This window comes from Calidris pugnax, unplaced genomic scaffold, assembly GCF_001431845.1.
Source record: "Calidris pugnax isolate Ruff unplaced genomic scaffold, ASM143184v1 scaffold163, whole genome shotgun sequence".
NCBI lineage: Eukaryota > Metazoa > Chordata > Aves > Charadriiformes > Scolopacidae > Calidris > Calidris pugnax.
In genome coordinates this window covers 190,519-204,960 of record NW_015090899.1, presented here as the reverse complement: position 1 = coordinate 204,960, position 14,442 = coordinate 190,519, and the positions used below count along the sequence as shown (strand labels likewise).

Below are 14,442 nucleotides of genomic sequence, written 5' to 3'. Positions count from 1 at the left end.
GCTCCCAACAGATCTCAGTTCAGGAGGTAAATTCTGAACACCCCTGAGACACACGGACAGACACGACTGAAGCCCATGCAATGTGTTTTCCCACCTCAGGCTGGGCAAGGAGATGAGGAGGGAAATGAAGGATTATTAAGCCTAAATCACCCATTTTTCCCTTACTACTGACTACAGAACACTTGGGGGGGCACCAACCCTCCCTCCCTCCCTCGGCTGATGAAAATAGGTAAAATGAAATGCAGACAACTTGGTACTAAAACGAGAACAGGCAAGCGGGCGTGTGACTCTGAAGCTTCACTCAGGTGAATGATTGTCTAGTAAATGCCTAATATCAAAAAAATAAAACAAAAAAAAATCAGATATGGGAACAAAAACATATCTCATTATTATTATTTTGACTCCCAACCCCTGCATTTCATCTGTGCAGTAGCCCAGGATGTCCCACCGCTGGGCTACTCAGCATCCTGGCAGTTTGGCCACCAAAAGCAGCTGATAGAGACTGAAATATCCTTTGACCCAGCAAGGGCTATCTCTTAGTCCTGTTCTCTGGAACTGCAGATGATTAAAGGGGAAATGTAGATAAACTCCTCTGTTCTTCTTGCCGGCTGGTGCAAGACAGTTGACCCTTAACAAACAGAAGTGTCTCTCCACTGAGTATATCAGGCAGCCGTCTCTAGTGTCCGAAACAATCCTTTAAGGACAGGTGACTATTTTTATCAATTTCAGTGTCTAACTCAAACTAGATTTCCTGAGTCTGGATCGGGATTCTTACCATTCCATCAAACGGATTAAACCTGTTAAGGCAGTAGTGCTTAGACAAATATTTACATTGTCTGGTATTTATTTTTTTTTTAATAATACCTTTTGGAAAGCTTAATCTAAGTTTCTGAAGTTAATTTTCTACAGTGTAAAAAACTAAACAAAGCTACAGAGCTCTAAAATATATTTTTAAAAATCTGTCATCTGGTCTCTTTAACTGAGACTGATGTTCTGATGAATGAGCTTCTGAATTTTTCTCTGATGCACTTCATTAAAATAGTTACACCTAGCACAACTATTTGGGGTTTTTTTATATATCTTTCATTTTGTTCTAGGATCACATCTTCACTCCTATACACACACCCTACAAAACGTTTGTTGCCTTATTTTGTAAAAAGTGAGTCAGTTTAAAGAGTCTAATCATAGAGGAGAGAACGTGCTTCTAGAATGTGAATGTTGGCGAGAAGAGCAGGAATGAGGTAAACAGCTATTTGATGTCTGTCTTTTCACAGTAGCACAATAGCTAATTCCTAGGGCCTCTGACCTTTTAGTGTCCTGTAACAGAGTACTTGCATTAATCTGTTGCTTATCTGTCACCTACCACATTTGATATTTCCAGCCTCTGCTTTCAATTATCAGTTATTTGAGGCAGCACTGAGTAATTTCAGGAGAAAACGCCTGGAACCTTTGACCTGTTTTTGTCAGATAACCACAAGTGTTCACTGTAGATAAACTATCATTTCATTATATTCAAGATGTAAACGAGTGTCGTTTGTAGTGTATCAGCTTACTGTAACCTTTATCACCTTGAAGTGATTAAAACTGACTCGTTTACTTAGTGCTTATACAAAGAATTCAGAGTCAAACAGTGAAATTCAGCGAGAATAGTGTAAATGGGCCCTTACGGTTACACAGTCTGCAAGACCCTCTGTTTTTCCTTGGCATGTATATTTAGTAGTTAAACAGTGACGTTGATTAGGGAGGCTTCATTGTTTGTGATTCCAGTTGGGATCCCGGGGATCTTACATTGTAAAATCAGCTTATTCCAACCTATCTTTGGTTTGTTCCCCAGTTTGCCAAAGAAGCTTTCACTTTCCCTGTGTGTCACCACATACCAACCCTTTCAGGAAAAACAAAGCACACGTCAGTGGGGAGCTAATCACTAATGAAAAAGCACGTCTAACAGTCCCACATGCCCTATGACCTAAACTAGCACTAAGCCAGCACTTTTTACATTTTTTAAGCTCAGTTAATCAGACATTTATAGCTGAACTGGTAAAATACCCGTTACTTATTATACCGTCTATCCATATACGTGCTTTGTAATTTTTTTCAAGAAGACAAATACTTTGGGTAATGAAAATTAGTGCATGATATTTTCTCTTGGTGTAAAAGATGAGCCCTTTTTTCCAAAATATCTTTTTGGTGTAAATTTGTCTTCCTTCTTCTTAGAGTTGGGCTTAGTATAAATACAGTATGAATATTTCATCAGTTTGCCACATGGGTGGAAAATATCATTCTTTCCCATCTTACACACAGGTGTTTGTGATATTCCCCTGAGCCATGATTTGTCTGATGTAACCATAGTGCTGAATATATTAGTCTCAGGTGGTATAAAAATAACATTTTAAAAAGTTGATGCTAAGAATCCTGATCAATGAATGCAAAAGAAGGATTTTGTTGTAATTAGCACTGACCATAATATTCCACTTTTTTTTTTTTTGCTTGGAAAAATTATAATCCTCCAATGGTTAAAAAAGGACTTCCTGATTTTCTGGTCAACCAGTTTTTAGATGCTGTGATCGGTCCCACAGAGACGCATTTTGGCAGATGAACTGAGCAGAGCTGGAATGACACGAGAACACTCTGGAAGAACTGAACACTTAAAAATCTTAACCTGTATTTTTTGAATTGCCAGCGTTGAAGTGCTCTCGCATGTGAAACAAAAATATTTGAGATGTCGTGCCCCCCCCTGCACTTCATGCCATTTCATCAGGATAAAGGACCTGAGGGACACCCTACTGAGCATTCACAATATTCCCTGACAAGTCATTTATTAGACAAAGAAGAGATCAAGACTTGTGTATTATTTGTGGTAGTAAAATACTTAATATAATTAAATGACATTTTGCTTTTATAACTTGGCTATTTTTCTAGTCATTAGTCAATATTGCAACATCACAGCCACTGGCTTTTTTTCAGTCTACTGTGTAACGCAGGATCTTAGCTTGCCTAGATTTCTGAAAAAATTGTTTTTACCATTGGCTGACTGAGATTTACGGTTTGAGATTCTGGCTTCGTTGTGGAGAGCGGGACCTCCCCAAACTTTTTCACAGTGTCCAGTGCCCGTTTCCTGCAGCCCTTCCTTTCTGCAGGCTGTTGCTAGTCCCAAGACCTGGCCCCCCAGGAAATTTTGCACTTGTGTCCCTTGCAGATGGCTGTCTCTTCCCTGGGTATACATGGAAACGCAGATAAGTGCTATCTGTGTGAGCTGTAATAATTCGTTTTGGGCTTGTCAGGAAGTGGCTATCAGAATTCTCTCAGCAGTTGTGAGTGGTCCTGAGAGAACCCCACAGATGCTATTGCAGGGTATTGTAGAGGCTTCTGCTCCAAACTATAACACAGAGAGAAAGAACCGCTGTTTCCAAACTAATGTTACTAATTAGAAAGTATTTGTAAGAAACTAGACAAAAGGAAACCTCAACCCCCCCCAAAAATGGAACAGGCCAGGAGTACTGGCATTTAAACCTTTTATTCAGTATCTAATTCTCTGATGTTTACTCATAGCGCGTAGTGTTTTGTTATCCACACATGCTGGTAAATAATTGCTGAATAAATACTAACCAGAAATATCAGAAAGTGGTGCTGCGTTAAATCTGCCTTTAATATATTTTTCATTTAAAGTTTATCGACGTATCTGTTCGATGTTAGTTTCGAAATGCTCAGTTATAACCTTAGAAACTTGCAGCAGCAGACTCTGCGCTAGAAAAATCCTCCCTGGTTCATTGCATTTGCATATGCTAATCTCTGCCAAGTTAGCTCCAAAATGAAAGGCTTTACATGGACATTCAAAAAAAAAAAAAAAGGCAAACAAACCCCAAACCTCAAGTCAGATCTCTGTATATATCTCACAGTTTAGAGCCAGGCAGTGGAGCTGCTAAATAGCCTGTATCCTGTTTCTCTTCAGTAGCAGCCCATTCATCTTCAGGTACAGAGCAGCCAGTTTACATGCTTCTGCCTCTTTTCTGCTTTACTTTTTCTACCTAGGGTACGATGGCAAACCCATGTAAGCTAAATATGTCCTCCAGCCAAGGGAACCTCACAGTTAGCAGACAATTTTCCTTTTGTCAGCCAGGAGAAAGTTCATTTTCACCGAAGATAAAGTGTTCTTATAGCCTATAGATTTTATTTTTGGTGGTTCTTAAGGCAACAAAGATTTGCGTATTTGAAAAAAAATATGCTAATGAAAACAAGGATAGTTTAGGTTTTTGAAAGGGTGAAAGGGAAGCTTACTGTAAAGTACTAGCTACGTGGCCACAGGTGAATTAACTAGTAATTATTGCTCTGAAAACAGTGTAAATACTTTTCCTCCATTAACTCTGCCTTTAATATGTCTGTAATTGTACCCTTATATGGCAAGTCCAAAACTTTTTTTTTGCTTTTACTGCATTTCTATTTTGTAAGACCACATACATTTTATAATACTACACATATGCAGGTTTATATATAAATATTTATATATTTATGCACACATGCAAACACCTACACATTGTAGGTGATGAAAGATGAAATTGCATAGGTGTACACATAGCATACACATATGTATTATAATAACATACACATTTTATTATTTTTACACGTTACATTTAGTTACTTAAATATGTGCTATTTCAGAACTGACTTTGTTCCCTCCTCAGATTCAAGGACTGTTAGTATTCAAATGCAATAAAAGAGCAGGGGTTATAGGAGGCTAGAGGAGCTAGCTAGCCATTAATGTTTGGCTGGTTATCTAAACTGAGTCCCAGCTCAGTGTTTTAGGCTTTGTCCACCAGCAACAAAGCAAAGCACCTATCTTTCTCACAAGGCAGGAGGGACGTCTCCAGAAATGTGAAGTTCTCTCTTAGCAGAGTGCAGCTGCTTCACAGGTCAATGATACGTTGCACTCTGTGGCAATGGAAACCATGGATCATTTTCCTTTCCACATCTGTAAAATCTGAAGTATTAATCCCATAAAATGGTCACCAGCCAGTACTGTGGCCTGTAGGTTCCCTTGCCACATCAAAACATGTATTCCATTGCAAAAGCTGCTCCTAACTCAGGGTCAGAACTGCTGCAGACAGTGGAATGAGCCCAAAATCAGTTGTAAACTCCAATAAACTAAAATCCTCTTTTTACTCTTTTTACTGCAACCTGCTCTAGGTAGACCCACTCCGGTGGGGGGAGTTGGACTTGATGATCTCCAGAGATCCCTTCCAACCCCATATGATTCTATGATTCTACTCCCCCTTAAAATCTTGTACAATCCTGAATTAAACAATGCTGGGGTTGATTTATTTTTTTTTTCCACATGGAATTGTGGCAGTGTGGGACACAGTGGGAGCTGCACCTGCCCACCTACAACAGGTTTGAGGGGGCTTCTCATACCAGCAGTGGTTCTCCCTTTGCCACTGGGGTGCCAGAACCACTCAGTGCCGATCCATGGCTCCTACTTCTGGCCACGGGCAAGGTGATGCTTGTGCCATTAGAGCACAGCGTGTGCTGATTTAGGTGATGCAACTGCTTCTTAAATATCTAGTTGCTGCAGTGCTCTTTAGTACGGCTTTAGAATTTATTACATTGAGCAGCAAAGAGCAGCATTCCTCTCATCTGCCTGGTTATTAGTGGCAATTAGTGTTTTCCAAAGTCGTCTATGGCTCTGACATTACTACTGCTGTGCTTATGGCTACAGTGAAGTCCTAAATCCTTTCGCAGTTCTTAGTTTGTCCGTATTTCTAGTTACTTACATGCCCTCCTTCAGCTTTTTTTGATATTCTTTCCACTCCGGCTTCTGGAATTTGTATAAAAGCTACTGAGGTTTTTTTTTTTCTTTTGAACTGAAGACATTGAGCTGGTGGAATTTCCTTTAAGTGGAAGTATGCCTGGGCTTGTGGTTTTATTATTTGCACAGTTTTATATTGTCCTGTTTGTTTACTCCCAAGCACAGGGAACGCTCCATTAATCATGGGAAATGGGCATTCGTTTCACCTCTTTAATTTACATTCAACTCTTTTTCTCACAGTTGAAAGGGACAAGGACTTCTCCCACCAGCGAAGGCACTACAAAGAGTTTCGCTTTGACCTTACCCAAATCCCGCACGGCGAGGCAGTGACCGCAGCCGAGTTCCGGATATACAAAGACCGAAGCAACAGCCGCTTGGAGAACGAAACCATTCAGATTAGCATATACCAGATCATCAAGGAGTACCCAAACAGGTACCCTCTTGGCATGAGCGGATCACGTGTTGAGTAACGTCTTGTGTTTCTATTTGAAGTTGGGGAGATAGCGGCTGATATAAGCTTACCCTCGGCAAGGCATCTTTGCTACCACTGTGGCTTGTGCAGTATTAACTCCCAGGCAAGGGCAGCAAACCCTGAGCAAGAATAAAGCTTAACCTTCAAAGTAATTTATTCCAGGTTTATGGAGAGCTATGTGTCCAATCTCACCCAACAACCTGCCCATGCACAGAGAGGGCGAGGGGTTGAGTTCTCAGGGAGAAAATGGTGGGGTCGTGCGCACTGTCTGGATTTGGGAAATGCACCATTTGCTGATGCTAAGTTACTACCAGCCAAGATTCATTCAGCTCCTTAAAGGCAGATAGGCTGTTCAACTTTGTTTACATTTGAAGGAGCATGGGGTTTATTGCATGTGTTTTAATATTTTGCCGAACGCAATTAAAAGATAAAGTTGTACACTGACTTTAAGTTGACATATGCACAGTCAACATGTGCAGCTCACCATAACTGAAAATGAAAACAAATATAGCATTACACATGAGCAAATCTCTGAATCTGAGTTTGCAGAGCTCTGTGTGTGACATACTTCCAAGACTCTGCAAGACCTGAGTAAATAAGTGACCAGATTTCACCAGGCAAAGTAGCTAAATACCTGCAAAATCTCATTAAAAACTAGTAGCAATGCCAAGATGCTTCTGCGAAAAGCTACATACACCCAAAATTTGGATTTTGAAATTAAATCGGTATATGTCTATTCTCATAAAAGTGGAAGAAATGAGGATTGTTTTGAGATAAACAAAAACTCTCCTTCATCTTGGAACAGATGAAGTATTTCTATCCTGGGCATGTTTAGCAGAAGCAAAGAAAATGGCAGCCTGAACTTGCAGAGTGTTCTGGAGAGAAAAAAATGCCCCATCACCAGTTAGCTGGAAGGCTGGGCCAGAGTTCAAACCTCTTTTCTGCTCCCAGAAGCTTGAGCTTGTACCTTCCAGGTGGGATCTCTGAACATCAAGTTATAAAACTTTTATGGCTGTAAACAGGGAGTCATTTTATACCAATGGAGCAGAATCAACAGGAGGGAAAGCACTCATCCTTCCAGAATACCTTCTGCTGTCTTTAGTAAATTTGGGCAGGAACAAAACAGTGTGGTTTTTTGTTGGTTTTTTTTTTTGTTTTTTTTTTAAATCTGCCTTCAGCTTGACAAAATTCTTTTGACATAGGTTCTAAAAGAATTTTCCTGGAGGAAGGAATGAAATGGGAAGGAACAAAACATCTTTTTAAAGAGCACAGGTCAAGGTTAGGGTAATGCAAGCTCTTCACTTACAAACTCAACAGATATTTTTTTTAAGACCTAATGGGATAAGTTAGTTTTTCTAATCCATTTGAAGTTTTCTTTTTTAGCTTTTGGTGGTTTTTGGTTGTTGTTTGGCTTTTTTAAAGTTTTCCCAGTAAGTGGTTTCTATTCTATTTTAGAGAGATACAAACTGCTTATTACTCTGAAGCAAGATCACACTTAAATATTCTCTGACTTGTTAAAATGACAACTGTCTCTGTGAAACCATTAAAGAATGCTCTTGATTTCCTTCAATACATAAACATAAATTTATAAACATTTTATATTTGCTTTTATAGACATAAAAGCCCATGTCATCTAGTTGAAGCATGAGGTTGGAAACGGGGACATGCAACAATATACCACCCATTTGATTTCAGCAGTATGACTACAGAAACATCAAATGTAGACTAAGTGCTTTGCTCCTATTGTTGATTTTGCTAGTCTCTGCTCATACATAGAGTATATAAAGGCCAATGCCTCAGTGGGACAGGATGAGAAAAGGCCACAAGCTCTCTACTGTTCAAATTAGAAACAAGGAACTTTTCCCACCCGCTTCTTGATACCTCCAGACAGAAGTGCTCCCAAGATTTTTTTCTTATTATCCTTTATTTATTTATTTTTTACAAATAAAGCCACAGCTTTTACTTTGGGACCCAGGCTTCATTAGTGTTATTCTTGACTTTGTCACTGCAGATTCATCCTACGTATGTGCATGAGATTTTAGGTGCAAAATTTTCAGAAGCTGCACCTGCGGAATGTGATGGTGAGATGAGAGAGTGGTGAGGTACTGGAACAGGTTGCTCAAGGAAGTTGTGGCTGCCCCTTCCCTGGAGGGGTTCAAAGCCAGGCTGTATGGGGCTTTGAGCAACCTGGTCTGGTGGGAGGTTGGAACTAGGTGGTCTTTAGGGTCCGTTCCAACCCAAACCATTCAGTGATTCTATGATTCGACTCCTTACTAGTGCCACAGCACAGCAAAACTGCTGTGTTTTGACTCTGGTCCTCCACCCTTCTTCACTCTGAACGGGAAATGTGGGTGTCTGATGGAGCTCTGCAATGCCAAATGCTGTCCTGCCATGCTTTCAGGCCAGGAGTGCTCAGGGTGTAGGGTTTCTGAGTTGCAGACTAGGGATTATGTTGTCGTCTTAGACATTTTTCTGTCTCTGTGGCAGCATGGCTGCTGAAGAGTGTGTGTATTGAATTTACTCGGAGTCTGCTGAAATGGCAGTCTTTGGGGCTAAGGTTTTCTCTTTGTTCTAAGTAAGTGTATAAAGCACAGCCTATGGCAAGGCAAACTTTCCTACTCAGCCCTGCCAATGTTCTCCTACCCGGATCTTTTCTCATGACGAAAGTAATATAGTCCAACAGGCCAAATCCTTGTTCATGATCTGGTGGCAGCTAGCCACTAATTTAACTAAACCCCAAGGATTCTTCCCACATTAGGGAATCCTCAAGTGGCATTAAGATACTACAGCAGCTTCCTGGAATGAGGCGAGAGGTGAAGCAGTATTGTGGGGATGGCCTATTACATAGTAAGACTGATTTGATCTGGTCGAAAACTTTGCTGGGTTTCAAGGAGCATGTAGATGGTTTATTCCACCTTTACTTCCTTAAGTGACCCAGGAGACCTGGAGCTTCTTAGACCTTCTGCCCGCAGCCTCTTTGCTGAAATTCTTGACTGTGGTAGCATTTCTGCTGTAGACAACTGGCCGTTTGGGACCAGACTGAGATCACTAAACTTAAACAGCCTCCATAAAGGTAAAGCCAATCAGCTGTATTCTGCCTGAATGTGTTCACTGTTGCATTTCAGGCTATTTACGACATAATGCCTTACTTTTTTATTATGTGTTGTGGGCTATTTTTTAAATAGAAATATTTTTTAAAATTAGAGCCAAAATTTGCAGCTGTTTTTCATTTTAAGTGTGGTCAGTTTTTTCTTTTCACAGAATAAAGGAAAATTTTAAAATTAAAAATGTCACAAAATGTGATGAGAAGTTTAAGTGAATGGTACCCGCCAATGGGGCAATTCTGATCTCAGAGCTCTCATTGCCTTCTCAGGGAGCATGTTTTCACCCTCTGTTTATATCAATTGTGAAAACAGTTGTTTTTTTTCCTGATGACTACTTTGAATTTCTGTAGTAAATTGCTGTCATGTGGCCTAAATCATTAGCATTGGTCTGGAGGCACTTTCTCTGTTCTACTATGAGTTCTGAAGAATCAGCTCTAGGTTCCTCCAGGTACCCACAATGAACTTTTGGCTCATTTGCTGAGTTATTGGGTAAGAACAATCTGCCTCTTTAAGTCTATTACCTTAGCCAGATCACTATGCTTGTAGGAAGGCAGGCAAGAAGATCGACATATCGAAGCTAAAGACACTTGGGTGTCAGTTTCTGCTGCAGTACGAAGTAATAAAGTCACACTGAGGAGAGATCCACAGGGGAAATTTGTCCTTTATAGGGGTTTCTGGGCTGTACCACAAGCAGTGCCCTATTCTGATTTGGCATACAAGACATTGTGCATCCTGACTTTTGAGAACATTTTGTATCTGTCACAGAAAAGTTTGGAGCTGAAACAATCTATATGGGAAAACAATTATGTATTCTAGGAGGAGACAAGACAAATGTGAAATTATAGCACTGTGATGTTGTAATTTTTTATATTCTAAACAATTTTACAGATTTCTATTAAATATACTGAATTATACAAGAAATATTTATAAATAAACATCTTAAAGACTGTCACATTGAGAAGTAAACATTCCAGCTTTAAATTCCGATAAAACTGCTTATTAGAGAAAAAAGTTGGCATTTAAGACTCCAGAGAGTACTATTTATGAGCTTGTGGTACGTTGTTAATTTGTTCAGTGCTAGCATAACAGGTCAGGCTCTTTTGAATTGTAAGGCTGTTTTCATGTTAGCTCCAGAGGGAGAACGCATGTTTTCTCCTTGTGTGGTCATTAGCATAGTCCTACCAGAATGGAAGTGATAAGAGTCCAGCAAAAGATTATCCATTAACAAAAGGGAAAAAAGGTAACTTGAAAGAAAAACCATTCAATTTTCTATTTTTTCTACAAAAAACCCACAAACTCCTTTATAATTTCTGATCTCTTTAACACAATTCGGCAGATATTTCTCACATGTACGTAAACATCTGCTTGTCATAGCTCGTTTGGTCTTAGTTTCCTGCGTGTTGAACAAGCACAGTTTCAAGAGCCACACGAGATGTTTTTCTAGCATCAGACCTTCTAGGTGCCTTTACAGTGTTTAGTCTAGATAAGACAGCAACTTCCTATGATATTGTTGGGATTAAGAAACTAAGTGACAGAACCATTGGAATTTTAAATCCACTTTTCATACACAAAGCCTATTATTTCTGCCTCTCTTACCTCTTTAATATTCATGCTGTCTGTAAGGTAACAACATGATTCCAAGGTCTGTGGAAGCCAAGTCTGTCTTCAGTTGATTTGGACAGTCAAAATTTAGAATAAAATATTTTTTCTTGTATATTATTATTTTTTCGATTACTATTTATGGCAGAAAAGAAATAGGTTTCTATAACTATAGATTTAGGTTTAAGAGGCTGAATGGGGCAAACAGTTTTTAATAGTGCATGCTGCTTTGTAGAAGCATTTAAAATGAAACTGATGAGAGTTATATATCTTGGGTTTACTGTGGTCATTGCAGTAAATTATTTGTAACACATATGTGGTTCTGGAACCAATTGTGTCAGGAGATACGTGAAAACAGAACAAATAAATGATCCATGCTAAACATTTAGTAACACGATTATACTAACTCCCCTGAGCAGCCCTTCTGAATTACTGGAATATTTCATGGGAACAAATTTGAGAATATACCAGGGAATCGAGGGTTAAAATGTAATAATTACATTATTGAATAGATATATAATTTCTACTTTGATATAGAGATTTATTTTCTAAACATCTGTACTAATATGAAACTATCTAAACTGTCATCTATTCATGTTTTGTCATATGATATAGCTGCTGTCATATGTTATTAATAACAGATTTTTTCAGCGATGCTATGCCTTTGAATTTTAGTTGAAATTGGAACGTGATTTTGACATTTTTTGTCTTTTACACTGAATGGTTTATAAAAGTTAATCTTCCTGAGACATTCTAGTGCTGAAAGATGAATCCTTTATACACGACCTCAACTATATATTTTGTGTATTAATATGAGGAAGCTGGATTTTTCAGATTTTCCAGAGCTGTAGTTTTCACATGCTGAGACTCATTTCAGAAAGGCCTCTCAGGGGAAATACCTGTATTATACTTAACAATTACATGTTAGCTACAGCACATGCTGCACTGTGTCATGACGAGGGTATGTCAAAGGATTATTCATTTGGACTCCAGGAAGTTATTGTCAGCAAGGAAACTAAGAACTAAAATTAATAATATTTGAAGGCCTTAACTCTCTATTCTCTTTGACTTAGGGATGCAGACTTGTTCCTGTTAGACACAAGAAAGGCTCAAGCTTCTGATGTGGGCTGGTTTGTGTTTGACATTACTGTGACCAGCAATCACTGGGTGATTAATCCACAGAACAATCTGGGCTTGCAACTCTGCGCTGAAACGGTGGACGGTAAGATCATAACTGTAGGTCGTAATGCCATCTCTTGCTGGGAACCTTTCCTGGATGAGTGCTCTTTAACTTGACTGGGTGACAGTTCATTAAGAGTTTATAAGCAAAGAACACAAGTCTTATCCTCCTATAGCTATAGCCTGCAAACTTTCCATCACTCTTAGTCCTGTAGAATATGGCAGTTATAAAGCTTGCTAAAGCAAGTTAAATTAAACGAAGTTTGGGATAAAACCTCCTACATACAAAATAAAATTCTATTTTAATGTTCTTCCACTGATTATTACATTAAGGAAACACAAGTAGATTTGTAGAATTTTTTATTTAGGAAGTTTCTAAAGACCTTTCTGGGCTGTTGTGGGAGGAAAGGTATAAAAAAAAAACCTCAGGAGAGTTCAGGAGGTACCTCATAGCTGCTGGTACTGATGTTGGAGAAAGACTAACAATAGTGTAATGTAGGGATTGGTTTTCTATCATTTGGAAAAAAAAAATTTAAAACTTTTTTGTCTTGAAATGGGTTAAAAATTTGAAATCTTGAAAATTTTAATTAGCTGAAAAGTGGAAACAACGTTATCAAAACCAAAGTCAGAGCTGTGGGGTTTTAGTACAAATTACCAGGCTACAATGTTATTCACAGTTATGCTCTTCATAAAAAAGTGAAAATACATCTCAATGCAAAATAATATTTTTAGAAAAAATGTTCTTTACTTAGACTTCTTTAGAAACTAATAAAAAGAGACTTATATACTGTTTTTTCTGTGATGGTTCACTTAATCCATACTACTTTACAAGCAAACTTTCAGATTTAGCTCGCTCTTGTCAAAAAGCTTTTTATGTCAGAGGTCAAGGGATCTATGATGCCAGTTAATCTAAACCTTAGCTGACATAATGTTAATGGGTAGCAGAAGAAACCCTGGTGTAAGGATTAATATTTTTTTTTCTTCTTTCTTTGTTCTGACGACATTTTCTCATTGTTTTTGATCTGAATTCTCCCTCAGGCTCAGTTGGGCTGCGAACAAAGCCTCTCATACTTCTTCGGCAAGTGCTGTGGCTGCTGCAGAGTTATGCAAAAAAAGTGTCCTTCTTTAGGCACGATGCTTAAAAGGGGAGTTGGCAGGCTTGAAGCAGAGCGGGTGGCCGTTACACCTCATATTGCCTGTATGGTGGGAGTACAGTCAGTGGAAAAGGGAGGCAGCAACGTCAAGAAGACCACGTCGTTGCTGCGCTCAACCAGCCTTCAAAGGCACCGGCACCTGAGCTCGGGCTGGGCAGGGAGCAGCTCCGCGAGGCAGCCTGTGTTTGTGAGGCCATTTTTAAGCCCTTAAAATTCTGGAGAGGTGACACCTCCGTCAGGCATCCAAATTAGGTGGGCTGGCTGCTGGCCAGTTTTCCTGTTCCAGAATAAACTCCATCCTTGACTTCTTTTTTTTTCTTTTTTTTTTTTTTTTCCAGGGGATTCAAATACAGAAATTCTTGAAAATTAAATATCCATGAAAGGCATTCATTAAGAAACCCCTGGAAACAGCAATTTGTTGGTTCTAGCCTGAAAATTATATCCATTCAGTAAACAGCAGGAAAGTTTGTATGGGTAAAAGGAAACCTTTAGATTAATACACTGAAGAAATTGTAAAAGACCAGTTTATGTAAATATTTCCCCTGTCCTATTCCCAAGATCAGAAAGGTGATAGATAATTTTCTATTTTAAATTCCAAAACCACAGGCAGCTTTACCTTTTGCACCTAACTTACTTGAATTTCTCAGCGCAGCTCCTTGAGTGAATAGGGAATTCCCCTCTTCCCTCACTTTCTGTTCCCTTTTCGGTTTATTCATGCAAGAAGAGTGCCCTTCTAGGGACTAAAGTTTTCAAAACTATAAGGAAAACCTGTGCTATACCACTTCGGCTTAGCGCAAGGCAAATCATCCTTTCATGCCCTTACAATTTTGCTCTTAAGGCTTTGATTATTTTTATTGGGTTGCTGTTACTTCTGGAAGCTATTAGAAACACCAGCAGTTGAATGACATGTTTGTGTACAGATGGAACATGAATTTTTATACATGACTCAGTATGTAGTGGACTCAATTTGTAACCCAGGGAGCCCCACCCACCTCCCCTCCAACCAGTTTGCTATGAAAGCTCAGAGACTGGTTTAAATCAACCAAAAAAACCTTCCCTTGGCTCAAGTGAACTTTAGGCCACGCAGATCTGAAGCTCGTTTCTTCATGCCTCCAGCTGTCCATTGAGTTTACG

General features: G+C 39.2%; 1 protein-coding gene across 2 annotated transcripts in view; it reads left to right on the top strand.

The window, feature by feature from the left end:
- Positions 1–14,442, top strand: part of BMP5 (bone morphogenetic protein 5) — a 54,632-nt gene that overhangs the window by 18,144 nt on the left and 22,046 nt on the right. For both annotated transcript variants that reach the window (XM_014948584.1, XM_014948583.1), the window contains 2 exons: positions 6,041–6,233; positions 12,049–12,197. In XM_014948584.1, coding sequence (XP_014804070.1) covers positions 6,041–6,233; positions 12,049–12,197 — 342 coding nt within the window. The remainder of the gene's footprint in view (positions 1–6,040; positions 6,234–12,048; positions 12,198–14,442) is intronic.